At 41.3% G+C, this 20792-nt stretch overlaps 1 protein-coding gene across 3 annotated transcripts in view; it reads right to left on the bottom strand.

The window, feature by feature from the left end:
* Positions 1-20792, bottom strand: part of msh3 (mutS homolog 3 (E. coli)) — a 40975-nt gene that overhangs the window by 1438 nt on the left and 18745 nt on the right. For 2 of the 3 annotated variants that reach the window (XM_071483264.1, XM_071483266.1), the window contains exons 17-23: positions 20510-20626; positions 20142-20249; positions 19108-19222; positions 18528-18685; positions 9365-9551; positions 1105-1237; positions 785-953 (exon numbers count right to left, since the gene is read on the bottom strand). In XM_071483264.1, the coding sequence (XP_071339365.1) occupies positions 785-953; positions 1105-1237; positions 9365-9551; positions 18528-18685; positions 19108-19222; positions 20142-20249; positions 20510-20626 (987 nt within the window). Of the gene's footprint in view, positions 1-784; positions 954-1104; positions 1238-8797; positions 9001-9364; positions 9552-18527; positions 18686-19107; positions 19223-20141; positions 20250-20509; positions 20627-20792 lie in introns of those variants that run through there. The other variant, XM_071483267.1, reaches the window with a different exon arrangement.

The following is a 20792-nucleotide window of genomic DNA, read 5'->3' as shown; positions in this document are numbered from 1 at the left end:
TCATGACACACGTTCGACTGCTAATTTCCAGCTGCCAGGCTTGATTTATGCAAGGGTATAAGGAGATCATTTAGTATTACACTTCTATAAGGTTTGGGGACTTCTGAGAGTCAGATTTTGAAAAAAAAATGTTTAAAAAAAATCAAAGAAGCAGAAGCTGAGATATAACCAAACATTTAGCCTTTCATATGGAAGGAACACTGGAGCCTACACTGCCCATAATGCAACTGTTTTTATGTTAGATGGTGTTCAGACAAAACACAGCCCACTCATTCTTTTGAATAAGACCAGCCTGCCAAGACAGCAGGGGTCCCAACACAGGAGGTTCAGGAAAAAAAAGATCACAGGAAAAAGAACTACAGCTTACCTTGCAACTGTTAGGACAAAGATAAAATAATTGCTGATACTGTGATAACTTTCCAGCTTTGTAAAATCCTGTGTCAGAGAATTACAAATCCCGGTGCACTGGTTTGGTCTGATAAGCCTTCCAATTTGGGGATTTCATTGTCTCACTTATAACTGAAGCAACACGCCATATTTCTTTCTGCCAGGTAAACACCCACATCTTTGAAACCCTTCCTGTTTGTACCGCAGGCTTTCTGTTATAATGTTTTTACTCTCTAAGCCCAAAGAGTGCAGACTTTCCCATACTTTCAAAAGCTCCATTATACAAATGTTTTGACACGCTTTGAGTTGTGCTCCCAGTGAATTATAAACAGATCTTGATGTGTAAATGTGGCACCTCCTAAAAAATGGTTAGGGTGAGTATGTGTGTTCGCTGTACCTCCTGGCATTGACCATGTTCTCCAGCTCTCGGGCTTTGCGAGCGGCAGTCTGTAGTATAGGATCCGAGATGTCAGCCAATCGGGCAACATTCAGGCCGTAGCTCCGCCCCGCAGCTCCTTCAGTTAGCTGGTAGAGGAAGGTGACGAACTCTGGCTGAACCTCTCCATCTGTCAGCATACACACATATACACGTTCAAATCTCGACAAAGTGCCAAGAGATAATTATTTAGAAATTACTCTAGTCAAACCCATAATTTCCACCATAAAACACTGAAAGCATGTTCACAAAAATGCACACACACACACACACAAACACACCATCAGTGTCGGTAGTGATGTCGGGTTCATTAAGTAGGAAGGCCATATGGTAGTTAGACACATGTTCAGGATACGCCCGCTCCAACTCACACAGGGGAGGATAATGGGTCACAAACAGGGTTAGGGCTTTCACCTAAGAAAAGAAAGAGAGTGTTAACATCCAGAAAAGTCTAGTACACAGGTTCTCTAGCAGCTCTTCAGCCCTTTATACCAGGTAACAAAATGTTAAGGACAGGGAAAACTGCATAAACAGAGTCAGTCGGGTATTTACACTGTCTCCACGTTAGTAAGAAAATAAGCAGATGAAGGGTAGAAAAGAGCGTAGCTGCAGGCGGGAATGTCACCACTGCAGTCGCTGCTCTGTGGCGGCCTGCCAGAGAAGCTTGTCACTTCTGTTGTCTTCGGTAGTCATGGAATACATCTCCCCGGTAGGTAAAGTAAAAGTCAGAAAAGTAAGTTCAGGCTATACAGTAATGTCACTTGTGCTGACCCTCCACCTGTCATGTTTGGTTTCACTACAATAGAACTGTCGCCTTCCCACCTACTCACCAGCTTTGCGTAGTGCCTGTGAAAAATGAGATCTGATCACAGGATGCAGGCAAGAAAAGCACAAACCCACATTACAACTGATGTACATGTTGAGATATTGCTGTTGTGTTTGTCACTATTGGTTTAACACATCCATATGCAGACCACAAACAGGTGTAAAGAGGTTATGTTAATAGAATGATGATCACATATGAAAATGACGCAGAGTGCAATAAAACACAATAAATCAACAGCAACACTCTCACAAACAAGCTGAAAGCCATAACCTCAATATAAACAAGACTTACCATCTATAGCCATGCCATATATTTGTATAAAAATGTAACCTCTTACACAAAATATGTATCTTTACCCTTAAGAAAACACTATGGTTAATATGCCTGGTAAGCACCTAGATGATTTTCTCTGTCCTCTTTAACCTCAATGAATATTTATCAAATGATTTTTGTTTTGCTACTTTTTATTCCTTATATAAAATGAAAAGAAGAAGAAAAGAAGAAAAGATACAGTAACACATATACCAAATGGCAGGTAGCAGAGCAAATGTTGCATTATGTAAGACTATCTGTAAAACAAAGAGCAGAGGATCTATATCTGCTGTGCTTTGGCCCAGTGTTACTTAACTGCCTCTGTACCCTGCGGAGTGCTGAGCCAACACTTGAAGACATGCTTTGTGAATATTACTACTGGTATAAACACATATGTACTGTATTGTGTCACTTTTTCCCCTCCATCAGTCTATTGACTTCCCCCCAGTTTTCTGCCTTTCACCGCTAACACCACTCTCTGCTTTTCAGGCTCTGGAGACAGATTCAGCAAAGTGAAAGCACTTCACCTCATCCTGCTACACTTTAATCTTTGTCAGGCCTGGGAGCCACCCAAAGGATACATGACTGAACTCTGGCATTCAGGTTAAGAAAATCACAAAAGGGGGGTGGTGCACGCACTCACTCACTCACTCACTCTCCCAGCCTCTATGTCGAACGCATGTACAAACATTTTCCTCTCAGCACTGCTCTCTCAGGACAGCTGCTGAGAGCTCTTCACTAAAAAAAAATGCATTTCCTTTTCCTGCTTTTAACTACGTAATTGGAGCAGGGAGTGCAAAAACCTGTTTTGACAACGTGACAAAGTGTTGGAGAACAACTACTAATGCTGCATTGAAGGTCCCCAAAATGCTATTATTAATAATAATTAAGTCCAATGAAGACTGTAATGATAACAAATCCATACAGGAGTTCTCATGGTGGAGCAGGCCTGAGTCTTACATCATCACAGCAGACAGGCGGCTGCAGGACTCAGCTGGCCCCAGAATCGCCCTGCTAACTGCTCGGTCTAAGAAAGGTCACGTCACTAGTAATACCTCCCTCTGAAAAAGACGTGCAGGGTCACTCCCACGATTCCAACGCAGACACACAGACCTGCACCCGCTGAAACATATGTACAAGACGTTCATATGCGGGTACACACACACACACACAGACACACAAGCTACTTCAATCACTCCTCTCCACCTACACTTGAAGGTAAGAACAAATAGAGCGTGGCAGAGGGAGGCTGCAGCCTGGATAATGGTCTGATTAGGCGCCAGCGGCAGCTCATTACCAGACCACCCCAGGGTACATTGATAGCCTTGTTCTGCTGAGCTGGACAGCCTGATGAAATTAGTCAATTAATCAATTAATTATAGGCAAATTTTGATGTCAATCTTTTCAGGCAATATCAATTAAATGTCCAAACAATTAGCTGGTGTAATCTTCCATCCATACAGTTGGTTTGAATAAATATGCAGTTTAAAGACACTGAGGCTCTGAAAACTGCAACTTAGCACTTCCCATCGTCTTTGATCTTTTGTTAACTAAACAATTGTTCAGCTAATAAAAAAATAACCAAATCTGAAGCAGAAGTTCACTTAATGGCCACCTGGGGGCAGCTGAACCACAACAGAGTTGCGGGCCAGAAAACCAAAACAATAAGTTGAAAAACATTAAAACACTCCAAAGACTGTTGGGGAAACTGTCGTTTGGTAATCCTCTGCAGGTTTGCCACATCATCATTTGATCCTTATAAATTAAAAAAAACATTGATTAGTGCAGCTTTATGTTGATTGATAAGAAAAATAAAAGCTAGCTGCAGCCCGAGAAGAAACGCTACTGGATGTCTAGAGGATTTCAGTTGAAAAGTAGCACTGACTTAAACATGCTCCTGGTTTAAAAGCGTGTATGATCTTAAATTTCCCAATCCTCTAAGACAACCATGATATAGATGAAAATATAAGGGGAGATGCGAGGAACACTTGGCAGCTTTCTGATCATGAGAGCGGGGATCTGGGTCTTGAATAAGACGAACTTCTATAAATATCCAGCTGTATTGTAAACTATAATCTGCCGTATATTTATGAACAAAAAGCTTGGAGCAGTCAAACTTTAAGGAGGCCCCATCCAGATGGGACAGGCTATACGTTCAGCTCATTTGACACGATGGTTCAGCATCTCAAAGACTGCTGATCTGCCACGTGCCTCAGATAACACTTTCTCTGCATCATGTCACCTTGTCCACCTCGTTTCCTCTTGTATTGGTGTCTGTTTCACTGTGCACCTGTAGAGCATCACCACTCTCCTCACCCGTTTTATAATGACATGCTGTCAGAGATGTGAGGGTGTGGACGCTGGCAAGTGTGCTTCCACTCACTAATCTGATCCCGAGGAAAAGGCTAGTGTCGACACCACTATTACTGTCTCTCTGTCTTGTTACTTCTCTCTGTCCAATTAGACGCAATTCTAACTCAAGTCAGCACCACACAAATAACAAGGCACTGAATGAGGTGCTGTGTGTGTGCATGGGTATATATGTGAGTGTGTGTGTGTGTGTGTGTGTGAGAAAGACATTTAGATTTCGTGGAAATGAAGCATGCATGTGTCACTGACCTTTGACGTCAGTCGTTTTCTCATTGGCCTAAAGATGCTGAAATGAGCTGGTGCTTTAGTGAACCTTCACACCTGTGGTCCGCTTAATCTGGTCCTGATCCAAGAAAAGAGATGGTACATTGTTGCCTTTATTTCTGTTAGTTGCGTGTTATTTTCTTTAGTGTTAACATTGGCTTATTAGAAATTAATCCCACTTGGCCATTTATTTCCCCCCAAAAATGGTGTTGGAAAAATGTTTGTGCTTTTCATCACATCGTCACAAACTGGAATTGAAGCAAAGAACTTGCACTTGTTCAGAAATGTCTGCCACACAACACTCAGTGTAAGTTTGATTGAAAACAATCTGAAAAGAATTTATGAAAGCTGTGTCCATGTCCATGCCGTTATTATAAAATTGTTTTTTTTTTTTTTTTTTTAAGTAGAACAGAACTTAACTAACCTGAATGCACATTAAACAAAGTGTGACAAAGTATTTGGACAACAATACGGTGTGTTTTAGTTAAATCTGACAAATTTACTGAAAACAGATCTCTGAAATTACTAAGAAACACACTGAACATTTGGTATTTTGAGCTTCTCAAAATGTGAAGATTTACTGCTTTTACTGTTTGATATGAGTGTAAATTCAACATCCCTGGGTTGTAAACGATTAGTCAGACACAGCAAACAATTTGAAGGCATCGCACTGGATTGTGAGTAACTGAAATTTTTCATTTTTCATTGTCATTTTTTCAGACACCTGAAGAGGTGAAAGTATCCAGTAACTCGCATGAGAAAAACAAAAACTGAAGTTATGTCAGAAAAAATAAATATAATTTTTTGACAAAAATATTGTTTTCTTCTTTTCTTGTATCAGATCCACCTCCAGATTTTATCCTACGGCCCTTTCTGGGGTCCCAACCCAGTTGGTAACCACTGCTCTAAACAATGTGTGGAGTGCAATAAAACTTAATAATAAAACCAGCAAAATTCTTTCAGTCAAACTTGACGCAGCTAGAAACGAAATCACAGAAAAACAGACAAGCATCTTATCCGTGTGTATGAGTACAGTGCAGGCACAGAGCAGCGCAGAGTGCACTGGAGCACATGTGGGTCTTCGTAGGAGCTTTGTGCATCAGCGTGAGCACATCAGACCATTTACGCCCACATGGAACAATACATTCTTCTGGAAATTTACCCATTAGTGTGCAGCCAAAAGTGAGCTTCAATGAGTCTCAGTGTGAAGCTGAGCCTGTTGCTGTCTTGCTATTACAGTGCACTATGACAATGCATGTGCAGTAACATGCAAGTCTGAGTCATGGTACCAGAGGAGAGTAATGTGTAGTGCTAACCTTAGTGTGAAGCTAATGGCAGGACCTGCTGTTAGCATGAATGAAAGTGAGTGTCCATCTGAGTCTAAAAGTGGGTAATGGCTAAAGAAGAGGACAGTATGAGGTAGTTCACACATCACAGCTCGAAAGGAATTAAATTAGATAAACATGTAGTGATCCACTCTCCTGCTGGGTGTGATTTCACCGTGAAAGCCAGCAACTTCTAGCAGAATAGACTCCTAGTTTTGGTGATTCTCTCTCCTCTGCTTTCCTGCTCTCCTTCTTTCTTTTTTTTTTTCTTTCTGCACCAAGGTTGTCTCTTTTACTGAGTGGTGTTATGAAACCCATCTATATTCTAAATTACCTCTCAGGTGAGTGCTGGGGACAGGGAAAGGTGTGTTACTATAACAACCGAGTCAAAGGAAGCGTAGTCTTGACTTTTGACGTGAACAGTTGAATCTGGCGAGGACGAGGAGGAGGGGGAAGAGTAGGAGGAGGAGGAGTGAGCATGAAAGACTCTGCAGGTCTGCCTCTACCGCGGAGGCCTTTCACTGCAAAGCATAACTCCTTTTGTGCTTTTTTATTTGTCTTTCCTTTAATAGCAAGGCTTCTCTAACAAATCAATGCTGTTATACAACAGGTAGTTCGAGAGCTCCCTCCTCCTGCCAACAGCAGCTCCCTACTGCATTAGCCGCTACTTACACATTTTCATTCTACGTTTTCCAGCAGAATTACATAACCCCAAGATTCTGTCCAAAGATTAATGTGGAACTGGCAAAACATTAAAACTGGAAGGAGGTTTTCAAAGATAAATGTTTATTCATCCATATTTGAACAGGGGTAACGCTGGGCAATTTGGAGCTTTTTGACTAAGCTCTTGGAAAACAGAAAATAAACATATACCAAAATACCAGCTCTCATGGATTGGACACAGCTTTGATTACCCCATAAGGTAGAAGTAGAATAAGTATGCTTTGTGGACTGAGGTGGGAGCTGCACCATGAGGGTCATTCTTTCACAACCACCAGAAGGCACAAATCTCAGAATCTGTGGTTTGCGCAGTCCAGCTAAACAGCTGGTGGCGTGCTTATCCAAACAAACAAAAGTTCCTCAAGTGCGAGATTAAATACACGCTCCATGAGGTCAGCACAGACTTGATAAATCCTTGAGGGCACTAATATCACACACACACACACCACCCAACTGTTAACAACAAAGGACTTCTGTACCCCTCGTGTTAAATAATATTCTTGTAGTTATTGTCTGTGTTGTGTGTATGTGTGTGTTGAAGACTACAATTAAATGGGGGATCTTGACTGTTATATATTGGCAATATCAACTTATCACCAATATATCAGCATCTTGGCAGACATGCAAATAGAAACCGTTGTTTTTCTCCATTCAGGTTTCAACGCTGCAGTCACTTATTATTTTCTTTGGCTGCTTCAGGACACCACAAGGCTGAAAACGCACTGTCAAAATGTCGGCAACACCAGGAGTCACATGAAGACTGTAGCTTACTGTTTTAAAGCTCTGTTTGCGTCTTTGAAAACTTCCCAGAAGAACATCTGGCTCTTTGGCAGCTACTGTAAATGCTTCATTATGTTCACCAGCTAGTCGCTAACTTTGCCTGTGTCCCATGGATAGAGCACTTCAGTGTATCAAGGCTAGTTCACTGCTGCTGCTAGAAATGAGGTTGATAAGAACAGAGTTTGCAGGTCCGAAAAAAACAAAACTAGGATCCTGAACCGATCTGCACAGCTGAAGAGGAACTGCAGAGTTGGGTGATAATTCTCTGTTGGTCTGCTACTAAAACTTTTCACATTATATATGTAATTTGATTCACTATTAATATCTATAATATATATAATATATTCAACACCTTTTTCTAAATGTTTTATTTCCAAGTGTAGTGTTTTTTTTTTTTAAGATTTACTGCCATCTTAGATTTACTGTTACCGTCATCCCTCTGATAGTGTAGTTAATTGGTCAACTGTAAATTTCCTGCCTCCACACACAGAAGATTGCCCACACTGTCAACAGCTGTGAAAATGTTACATGAAAAGGAACAAAGTCTGTTTATCTAATTAATGTGCATTCACACTATTTGACACATTTGATATATCTAACATCAGAGCTGCATCTCCAAGTCAAAACTGTAAAGATCTCATTGGACATAGTGATTAGAAAACATTTAACAAGGATGAACAGGAAGCCTTGTGTTTCTTTAGTCTATGTTTTACAGTGGAAATAGCTGAGAAAATGAACAGCTGTGTCTCCTAACTGATGCCACAACCTCCTCAGGCACGTAGCCCAGGTCCAACTGTACACTATTGATCAGTTTGCTCAACACAAACTGGCAGATACAAGCACTGTACAGCAGGTTCTCCACAAGGAAACAACGATTCGTTTGCCAATGTCAGTATTGATAACCCCCTTTTACTGACACAAACAAGCCCCCCTTCCACTCTCGGTCTCTCAGGGTACCACTCATCTGTTCTGTCAAAATGGAGATACGCAACATTGTGCAACACCCAAAGGACTCCTGACTGTGCCAGTTCACATAATCCCAGCAGATCACACATGTCCAAGAACACACACACACACACACACACACACACACACAGTCTCTCTCAAAGGAATACTGATTCCAAGTGCTCAGAGCTGAAAAGCCCGGTATATCTCCAGCTCTGTGTCTTCGCTTTCGTGAACCATGAGCCTCTGAGCTGTTCTTCTCCTGCCTTTGGCACCTCCCTGCTTTCAATAGACATTTTTATTACAACAGCTGACAAGACTGAACAGGAAACATGTTATTAAGAAATGCCGGCGATGCACATAGACACATATGATTCCTCTAGCTGCAAAGGTGGACACTGGACAGCCTGTCATCAGCCTTCATTATGTGGGTGTTTCATGAGGCCTGCTGCAGCACAACAACCTCTTCAACAATTAGGTATCTAGGGGTCACTCCTCCTCTTTCTTCCTCTCCTTTTCCAATGCATCCTGCTCATTAATAGGATATTAACACTATACATCAAGCTTCTTCGCAATTGTGCTCAGCTTTCACGAGCTGCTCTGCTGCTGAGGCCTCTCTGGTGGCTTGTCTTTCTCTGCAAAAGAAACAATCATGGCAATTTGCAGAGCACATACAATCAAACACTTGCATGCACACACACTTTGACACCTCTGACACCACTGAGAGCCATTAATTTGATGGCTAATTGGGCTGGCTTCAGGATCCAACAATGCATGTGAATTTAGCAACGTGAATGTGAGTGTGTTTGACAAGCATGTTTTTCAAGTTATTTGGTAATTCAGCAGCTACGCTAACAGTTACGTGCCGCAAATGTCCCATCAGTGCTCTCCCTCTCATCTATTTCTCTTTCCCTCTTGAAATATTTAAATCCGTCTTATTCCCATGTTATCAGCACAGAGTGCTTATTCACTAACACACACACACAAACACAGACTTACAACTTCGATGAAGTACTCCAGGGTAGCATAGGCGATGGCGATCCCATCATGGGTGCTCGTGCCCCGCCCCAGCTCATCAAGGATGACCAATGAACGCTCGGTTGCACGGGAAATGATTTCAGAGGCTTCGGTCAGCTCTTCCATGAACGTGCTGCGCCCTTTGTAAATGTTGTCTGAGGCCCCCATCCTGATAACCAATCAGATAAACAACAAAGAGAGGTTGATATAGATTTGATATATATTTATACTAATAATAACTAATACTGGAAGAACAGAATAATTTCAATTGGGGAATAATTTGTTGCAGGAAGTGTCTAAATGATCTGATGTCAAAGACAAAGCCACTGAGAAAATCCACAATCCTCCAGGAGTTTTGCTTTATGCACCAAGTAAAAAGAAAAACAGCCAAACCATGAAAAACAGCCCCAGAGCAAAAACAACATAAAGTATCTGAACAGGGGTGAACAGGGGTGTCATAGAGTGTATCTGCAAAGTACAAGGGGCCTGATGCAAGAAGCAGCCGTACAACAGAACAGCTTCATTCTTATGTGTGGTTTAAGAGGATTTGAGGCGTGTACATATTCTCTCACATTTGGAAGTTTCTCTTAGGTATGAACAAAATTCTCAAGTGTTGCAAACCTTCACACGAGGCATGTACAATTAGCTTTCCTTTCTCCTCAGGGGAAAAACATCCTTCTCACCTAAAATCTTAATGTCTTAATCTTCATCAATTTGGAGTTCAAACATGGCACCGAAGACAAAGACAATATAAAACTGACTATTCTGTTCACCATATCATCATCATCATGGCTTGACAATTTTTGTTAGATTTTATTGGCATATTTTAGCCCAGCAATTTATACATTAGAGTAGTCAACAGCAACAGCCAACAGCAGCCTTAAAGTCTCTGTCCAGCAGCACTGACTGCGTAACATCACCAACTGTGAGCTAAAAAATCATCACATCTTTGACTGTCACATCCCTCTTGACCACAGTTAATATTAGTCATGGACTGCTTTGATCTTTAGGAACATTTTTGTAACTGAAACTTCCTCATAAACAGAGGGGGACATGCTAATATAGTGTAGTATATAAGCCTTATATATATGAATTTTAAAGGTGTCCATTATGCAAATGATGAATTCTCATGAATGTTCACCTCCTTGTGAACAGGTGGCCTTCATCAGGCTGAAGTGAGAGTTTTACAACAAGTTTGTACAGTTAAGAAAGTTTGTTGAAACTTAGGACGTTCATACAAGCACAGACAGCTTTAAGATAAGAACACAATGTTCTTGAGTTTTGTAGTGACTGAAAGAATGAGATCGCAGATACAAGCGGCTGAAAGGGGTTTCCTCTGTAGAGTGGCTGGGCTTAGCCTAAGAGACAGGGTGAGGTGCCCAGATATCCAGAGGTGGTTCGGGCATCTGATGATGATGCCTTCCGGCTGCCTCCCTTCGGAGGTTTTTCAGGCATGTCCAACTGGGAGGAGGCCCCGGGGTAGACCCAGAACTCACTGGAGGGACTATATGTCCCATCTGGCCTGGGAATGCCTTGGGATCCCCCAGGTTGAGCTGGAAGGTGTTGCTTGGGAGAAAGATACCTGGAATTGTCTGTTTAGCCTGCTGCCACTGCAACCTGACCCCAGATAAGTGGATGAAAATGGATGGATGGATGTTCTCGCATGAGGCCACAACTAGATGCATGTAATGAATGTAAAGGCAAACTCTTTTTCAAAATCCAAATCAGAAACAGTGGAACAAAACCACCTTGAACACAGCTGATGTTGCCATCTGTCGAGTCCATGGCGACAGATATGAGCTGATCGCAGGGACACTATGGCAACTTTTTGAATTCTTCAAAGCCAGTTTGAGAGCTCCTCTAATGCTCTGATGCAGACTGACGGACAGAGCAGTGACTCATCTGATACAAACTTGACTTCAGCTGCATCACTGGTGCCACATCTCTCTTCCAGTCTGTGTTTCTCACCTCTAAATCTGCCCGTCGCTGTCCTGATTGACTTTCAACAGAATACCTATCAATGAACCACCAATGGGATTCTGCAGCACTGTAAGTTACTATGGTTACACCACACGCCATATAGGAGAGGGGTGTGGCAGACATGCTGCTGCATTTCCTTAGCCAATTTATAGTGTGTGTGTGTGTGTGTGTGTGTGTGTGTGTGTGTGTGTGTGTGTGCACGCACACGCCTGAGACTCAGGGGAAATTCTGCCGATCTGATCTATACTGCGTGGCAGAGAGGACGGACAGAATCAGATGAAAAGCAAGAAACACTATGTCTGTCCACTAAGGAGGGGAGCACAGCGGAAACACAACAACACTCTACCAGCTGGGTGTCCTGCTGGTCTCATTTAGTCCCTTCTTCCCGCCAAACAAACTGATTCTGAAAATAGACTCCGTTTATCATCACGTCACACCTCTCCAGAAAACATGTTTAGCCACATTTCAAGTGTTTATGTGACACTTGTGGTGTTCCCATTGCTTGGTGATCCCATTGCCTTATTCTATCACGACAGCGCTCTAAGTTTGACAGCTTTCACTCACATTTTCAAAATAGCATTACCAGGCATTTGGCTTTTAGAGCAGAACATTAAAACCCAAGTACAACCACAAAGCCAAACAGAAGAAATCGGATGACCATACAATCTTTACCCTGTCACACAAAACGTCCGAAGTGAGAAACCTATTTTTGAAGTGACACAGTGATACACAGAGGAGATGTGCAGTGCTGTTTCATATGAAAGACTGACACAAAACCTGATGTTTAGCATTGATGTCTGACATTTCTCTTACTAGACTTCACTGTAACAGAACTGAATATATGTCAGAGTGAACCTCAATAAATAGTCAGAGTATATAACACAGTTCTAGCACTGGCACAAGAAAAGCCAATAACATCAGCAATTACCAGGATTTCATGGTGGATTTCTCAGTTTCTTTAGGTTTAATTTTCTTTGTTTGTTGTTTCTGACAGTGTTCTTTTTATTTTTATTGTATTTTTATTGTGTACACTTTCATTTATTAAAACAGTTCACTTATTTGCTGTTTATGTTTGGTTTGTTCTCATATTCTTCCACCCCCATACTGTTAGACTATACCCCCACCTCTCATCCACCATTACACTCAGCGCCAGCGCCCCACAGGGCCGGAGCCCCCTTCTCTATGCCCTCCACACTCATAACTGTGCCACCACTCATCCCACCAGCACCATCATCAAGTTCGCAGTCATCTCAGGAGGAGACGACCTACAGGGATGAAGTGCAAAGACTGGCAGCGTGGTGTTCAGAGGGTAATCTTATCCTGAACTCCTCAAATACAGAAACACTCATAACACACTTCCAGAAGAATAGTGCTAACCCTGATCCATTATACATCAACCCTGTTTTTAGGTTCCTGGGTAAAAGACAACCTGCTGGTGTCCTACTACTGCTGCTCCATCGAGAGTATGCTGACATACTGCATCTCTGTATGGATCTCCAGCTGCTCAGCAGCAGACAGAAGAGTCCTTCACAGGGTCATTAATACCACCCAGAGGATTCACTCATTCAGCTCCCGCTGCCTCAGCAGAGCAGCCAACACAGTGACCATCATCTGCCCTCTGGTAAAGGGCAGCAGGTCCATCATATCATGGACAAACACTGACACTGACTGTTTGGGACCCAAGTGACCACCTGCACTATAGTACTCAGTTACGTTTACAGAACGCTGTACAGATGTTTACATTCCAACTGCTCCTTCATAACTACACTACTTGTGCAGACGACTACTCAGCAAATCCACAGTATCCCAGCTGTTACAGTTAGTTAACCTAAATAAATGCATTTTGTCTTTTATTTATATATATTTCACTTGAAATTAGATTGGTTTGAACTCTTCTGTTTTTAATTGCTGTTTCTTATGTGTGAATGCACTGAGTGAACTGCTACTAAATTTCCACAATTAAGGAATCAGTCAATCAATCAATCAATCCATCCATCCATCAATCTATCTATCCATCCATATTTTGTGATTTTACATTTCTGTCTATTATCATGATAGTTTTATGTGGATTTCAGAAGACTAGAAACCACTTTGTGTAAGCTAACAGTTATCCATTTCAAGAATTACAAATTAAGACTAAATCTTTTTATCTGTACATACAGCGCTGAAGCAAAGGATCAATGTAAGCACATTAACACGTAACCTTTCAATTGTCATGAGTTCTCCTCAGATTTGTCTGAACAGTTTGAATCATGGATTTCTGCACAGTCTGTTTTAAACCTCCAGGTCCTATAAAAGACTAAAGGCCCAAACAGTCCTGTTAGGCACCACAGCACTATAAAAACTCAGAGTAACAAACGAGGCGACATAAGATACTGCATTTCTTCCCACTACACAGCCACTTCGGTGATGATGTTACACAAAGACCCCAAATGGTTTGTGAGGTCTTCCTGGATATTAGCCACATACCACCCCCACCCCCACCCCCTCCCAAAAAAAAAAAAAAAGGAAAAAACAATCTCAAGGGGGAGCTTGTGAAAGACTTTGTGAAAATAAAACACTGTATAATCACTGCTAAGAGTCCATGGTCGATTAAAGGTCCTTTTCAAAACACACTTTTATATGCTGCTTCCTTTCGCTGTTTCCATAACAACCATGAAGTGATGGCAGAAGTGCTCTATAACCCTCAGGACTCAATACCAACAAAAAAAAAAAAAACCCAAAAAAAAAAAACATGTAAAACTGCTGCATACGTGCACATTCACATATTCATCCCTCAGCTGCCGCGAAACACACACACACACACACACACACACACACACACACACACACACACACACACACACACACACACACACTGCTGGCTTACTCTGCTAAAGTCTTTAAAGAAACACACACATAATTATGCCTAAACATCTATATGGCATATGTGTAAAAACCCTGTAGCACAGTGGAGTGGGCAGGAAAATAAAACCAAGACTCCATGAGGCAGCATGCAGCTCTAAACCAATCTCAAGATTATTCATTGTATCCTCATTGATCATCAATCATCTGGATCAGTTCAGACAGGATATCCCATTAAACACCTACGCACCATCTCATTACCCCCAACCCACAAAGTCTGCTTATTCCACCCTGGTAAAACTCACAAGCTCTAGCTCCACGTCTGTCTCCCTCTCGTTCATAAACACATAACATCTCTCATATACACAAACACACAAGATGAAGCAATTCCCACTGCTGTGTCTATTATGCTTGACACAGCAGTGGGAATTGATTGAGCGCTTATTATGAAGACCGATTCTCCTCAGGATCCTCACACTCAGTGATAAGAGGGAGGCTGAGCAGTCCAATTAGAAACAGAGAGGACGCCAGAGGTAACAGAGGAGGTGAAGAGAGGACAGTGGATAATGCCTGGCTGTGTGTGCGTTTTGTTTTTTTTTCTCCTAGTGGACATTCATTAGCTCGATGCATTTTTTTCGGAGAGAGAGATAACATTAACCTGCGACCCTGATCACAGACCTGACTAAACAACAGAGGGACGCACCTGTAAACACATGCAAAATACTGTACTGATTTATATGTGTAGACCTTCACTGACTGAAGTTCGCTCATTCTCTAGCCTGACTCCTATTACTGTGACCTCAAGATGACACCAAATACACTCTTATGTAAAGTCTTAGTCGTAAACCAGCATCAACTGTTTTTTCTAGAAAGGTCCAGATTTTGATAAAAACAGATCAACTGAGGCGCAGAGGTGATGCAGAGTTTGAAGGTGTAACTGTAACGTCCTCAGTTTGAGTTCAGATGCAGAGCTTTGTTGCATGTCACTCCACAGCTCTCTCCCCTCTTTTCCTGTAATCTCTATGCTATCAGCTTACCAATATAAAGTCATAAAACGCTCCCAAAAACCCGGTCAGTTTAAACTTTTCACTCAGATTTTATGTCCCCATGTTCCTATGAAGTTGTTGTCTCATGCTGGAAAAAGACATCGGTTATCTTAGTTCACAAGGAAATAAAAATCGTACTTGTGGTGAAGAAATTCTGAAAATGTTTGAGATAAAATTGAAGAAAAACATGAATGAGCTTCTGATTATCTGGTAAAGTCCTTTGGATTTAGTAAAAGAAAAATGTTAAACTACAGTGTTTTGCTGGTTTAAGTAGTATTTAGTTTTTAAAATCCTATTCACAGCCTTTTTATTCAAAGAAAATAGTTTTACAAATACACTTATATAGTAAGCTTATCCAACTGATTTAATTGAAGTTTACTTTAAATCTTCCTGGTTTTCTTTTGTCAGCGTACAGGATGATAAATTGTATGATCTGGACTGCAATTAATATATCTCTGCATTTTATAATCACTCTCTCACTTCTGTCCACTCAACCATACCCAACCTGCCAGTCTAATAACCCTAAGACCAAACACTAACGCTAAAGTAGACCCTCACAGATGTGAGGACCGGCAAAAATCACCTCACTACACTAATATGAAGTAAAAAAAAAAAAGGAAAGAAAAACGCACACACACACGGACACAAACACACACAGTTTTGGTGTGCTGACAAGTCCCAGGCTCCCACTGGGTTAATACATAAGAACATGCTTAAACCCACAAAAAAGACAATTACACACATCTGCAAGCCATTAGGTCTAATGACATAGTGCAGCAGAGGCAGAATAGCAGAGACCATACAGTATATTGGCCTGTGTTCCACACTAATATGTAGTCAGGGCTGAAAACTACATACAGAGCTTTCTGCTGCTCTCATCATAATGAGAACAATCATCAGCGGCAAAGAAAGATCTTCTCCCACAAAGCCTCATTGTCTGAGGGTTCCTACGATACGGAGAGCTGTACCATACGTAACCATAACAGAACAAAGGAGCTGGTCTTTTGAAACAACTTTTGCTCAACTCCCCCCACCCCCCACACACCTCCTCCTGTGTGGTGAGGAATACAATGGGATTAGAAGGGATCAGTGTCAATCCCAAAAATAAATGTGACCATGACACAGACAATTAAAGTGACACAAGGTGAATGAGGTGTTCTACTGTGTCCTGATGTTCAATTCCACTATTGAGACAGAATCTGCAGAGGTGAAAGTGTGTTGTGCTCCGTCAGTGTTGTCATGGTCACTATCCTCGTCTTCCTGTCGATGGAGACAGAGCTAGAAAAAGTCACTCAGGTATCACTTCTTGAGGGTGTTTCTGTGTCTGTCCATCCATAAAAAGAGAGACTGTAGCTTGTACTGGCATTGTAGTGCCTGTTATGTCATTTTTACATAACGGACCATGAATATATGTATTTGTTGTGTGTGTGATGTCTCAACTGTAATATGCCTGCCAGGAAAACATGGACTGTTACGTGTGAGCTGTGTTCATTTTTTCTGCATCACTTTTATTTATCTCCTATTTCTGTAAAAAAAACCGAACAAAAAAAAAAAACAGAGAGCTTGTTGAGGCCTATTCACAATTTCTAATGTGATAAAGAATTAAAAAAAAAGAAAAAACTGCTGCTGCAGAGGAAAAAATGATGGTATTATCTTTATTGAAAGCACCAATAAATAGGATTGTGACAGGGTCAGAATTTGAAAAACTGTCTGTAATAACTCCCATTCAAGCCCTCCCATGTTCACTCTCCTCCTTCCCAACCTTCCTTCCTCCACTTGAAATAATTCATTAAGAAGAATGATGATAATAATAGCAATTCAATGAGAGTTCAATGAGTTGATAAATGATAGAAAAATAAATAATAACAATACATTTTATCAAATAAAAACAAGATACCCAAGTATATGCCAATGAATATGACGCATCAACCATTTTTTTTCTTTTTTAATTAGATTATGAATGAATGAACATATTATAAACCTCCTGTGAAGGCCCAGTCATGTTTCTTAGGTGCATAGGTTGAGTTGTGCCTCCCCAGACCATTACATTTCACCCAATGTTGTTCGTAATTTACAGAGTTAAACTGTGACACATAGTTTCATGAAACAAACTTTATGTGTAATTAGTAATGAGACGAGATCTTCCTTCTGCTTTAGGTTTGGTTCAGTTTGTTAACTCTGAGCTGCGCTGACAGGTACAGGTAAGTACACCATAGGTGTGATAACTGGTCAGAAACAACTCATCAGGATTAATGAGGAGATCAAAACTTAACCTGTATCATCATTCGTGTTATTCACTACAAACTGTTGTTATACAGAACAAAGTAATATTGGGGATTAAACTGAGAAACTCTTGACAGTAAATGTAATGTTGTTCCTTTTAACTTTTGAACAAGAAAACTGTTTCTCTGTTCTCTCTTCTCGTGTTCGCCGTCTGGTCAGACAGGTATGAATGTTCCTCTTTGTGTCTTTGTCAGTCACTCAGTTCAGTCTGTTCATTGTTCATGATTGCATTTCAATTTCTGATTTTGGACCAAAGGTCATCGGAGGCTAAAAAAGATCTGCCTTATTCTTCCCAGTTGAACATGTTCACACCTGAATTACAGTGATTGTTTGTCATGGACAATGAAACCTTAAATTGCACTGTGTGTGTCTCTTGTCTCAGACTTGTCTCTTGGTCCCTGACACTGTTTTTATAAACTACCTTCCTACTGGTATCTATTGATGGGACCACAGGACATTGAATAATATGATTGGTATGGTCATTATATCTGTTTTTATTCATATAATTAATATTCTGATCTAATTGTGTAGTCTGTATGAATTAGCTCTTTTGCTATTATGTGATACAATAATATTTGTTTCTGGGTTACTGCTTCTGAAGAGTATAGTGTGGTAGAGTACAGGTATATACCTGGAATATATCATGTAAGCTTGAAACCATTTGGCCCGACTAAATTAACATTTTTAATATGCTGCATTTAATTTAATTTAATTGGATTCCCCTCCATTTTACCAAAGGCGAGGCAGAAATCTCAGAGATGGATAGATTATCTCAAAACAAATAAAACCAAAATGATCTGTATGGCTAAATACCAGCAGAGGTACGTTTTAAGGTGATTTTCAAAGCATGGTGCATTCATTTTAATTTAATTACTGTTGCAATATTATTATAATTTCTCTCTCTCTCTCTACGCTGTTTACTGCAGTCTGTTCACAGTTTTCGTACATGTAACAAATGCAGAAGTAAATTTCACATGTGCTTTTGCTCATACCTGGTAAAAATGCCATCCAGTATGCCCAGATAGGCCTCAGAGGCTGGGACGTAGGAGCCCATCTGAGCCATAATACAGATCAAGGCCACCTGGCGAATGTAGGAGCTCTTACCCCCCATATTAGGACCAGTGATTATCATAGTTCTCCTGCCATCCCCCTGGAGGAGAGGAGAGGGGAGGAGAGGAGGAGAATAACAGTGATATAGACAGAAGGCGAATGAGAAGAGAGACAGAATAAGATATTTGCATGCTGTCCTGCACAGCTGAGGAGGTGGGTGGACCAAAAGCTTGGCTTCTCTTCCTACTGGCTTGTGCTTCTGTTGCAAGATTAGCCTACACCCACTCCAGCACTGAGCGAGGAAGTAAGTGTGTGTGTGTGTGTGTGTGTGTGTGTGTGTATGTATTTTTGTGTGTGAGCATGTCTCTGTGTGTGCTGTTGCAATTTTGTTTCAGAACTGTCTCAATGAGTTAGTGAGCAGGCAAATGTCTGTGTGTGTTTTGGCTCAACTTTGCATCATAGCTCTCTCTTTGAGTGCACGTGTGTATGTGTGTGTGTGTGTGTGTGTGTGTGTGTGTGTACCTGCAATTGAGTGTGGTTGGGCACATACTGGTTGTTCTCTCCCATCAGTAAATCTATGGCAGGGTGTCTGCCGTCCCTGATCATGATCTGACACCGATTCTCACACACCTCTGGCCTGAACACAGAGAACACACTCTGTCTATTTGGCACATACAATAAAGCACATTCATACACACCAATCACACACAGTACACATTCAGCGAGTACATGTCCAAAGATGGTATAATTATCAAAACTGACGCTGGGTGCCCTGAAACTGAATCCCACTTTCACAGTGTGCACAATGTTTTCCCTTCACATTTATGTGAGGTATTAATGAAAGAGTCTGACCAATACTGAACTTAAATGGATGATACAGATTCTTGAGGATGAAAATGATAAAATAATTAAAAAATCAAAAAATCGGATAAACACTTCAATTTCGATACTAAACATAAATGAAATTTAAATTGAAGTATTTATCATGCTGCTGTTTTTTTTCTATATCCGCCAAAATTTACACAGATGTGATATAAGAGGCCTGCTGATATGTCAGTCTCGCTCTATTAAAATATATTGAAGTAACACACAGACACACACAAGCAGTAGATGTCTGCTTTCCTGAAATGAATAAAGAGCAATGGCAAAAAAAAGAGGACAAAGCATTCAGGAGAAACAGAAGGAATAAATCTCCACATTCAACAAAAAAGAGCACCTGCAGCACAAGGACAAGTAAACCTTAAATACTACAATGTGTAGAAGTACACAATACATGTAGAGGTGTGTGTGAGTTTTTTTGCGTGTGTGTGTGTGGGAGAGATGTTGGCGTTCTGGCCGAGCACGCTGCTGAGCCCAGTGCACACTCCCACACACAGCCTGTCTGAGACTATAGGACATGACACAGGACACCCACACGCACATACACAATATCCCACACATAAACGCACACACGCACAACACACACACACACACACACACACACACACACAAACTTATGCACAATACAAACTTACACACATACAGAAATATTTACGGTCATCATGAGAGGACATCACCTGCAATAGTCCCCTTGTTTAGCCACCTCAGCCAACGAAAAGAGACAGTCCATGGTTGCTAGGTGACTAATAGCCTTTTTCATGGTGTGATAGTGCTCCCCAAACTGACTACAGAGAGAGAGAGGGAGGGAGAGAGAGAAAGAGAGAGAGGAAAGAGATTTTCAAGTGTAAATTAAGGTAAGTGCATACTGTGTTCTGACAAAGCAGCACTGACAGTGTACTTGACTAAAACGCACTAATTCTGGCAGGCTGAGAGCTGTGGAGGCATCTCTCGGAACCAGAGACCGATGTGTTTTTAGCAGTTCTTCGTTTGAGTTTATGATCAGGTGTATGTGTGTGTGTGTGTGGATGCAAGTTGTGTCTCATACTCGAGAAAATTGATCCACTCCCTCTGACAATCCAGCAGCAGCTGCTCCCGGAGCTGCAGCAGCTTCTTGTAGCGCTCCACCAGGAAGGGAGAGTGATACCTGCTGACCGCCTTGGTGCTGCAGAGGAGATGGGCGAAAGCATGGTTACCACACGACGTCACCATTATCCCACTGTGGGCCCTGCAAGGCATCTGCAGCTTACACATCCAGCAGACATGAAGCAATATTAGCAATCATCTGAAGTTGTGTTTTTGGCCACATGATGAACACAAGTCCAATATTC

Source organism: Trachinotus anak, unplaced genomic scaffold (genome assembly GCF_046630095.1).
Source record: "Trachinotus anak isolate AG129_WGS33_773 ecotype Australia unplaced genomic scaffold, CSIRO_AGI_Tana_v1 ptg000008l, whole genome shotgun sequence".
NCBI classification, from domain to species: domain Eukaryota; kingdom Metazoa; phylum Chordata; class Actinopteri; order Carangiformes; family Carangidae; genus Trachinotus; species Trachinotus anak.
This window is presented reverse-complemented; position numbering and strand designations above follow the sequence as displayed.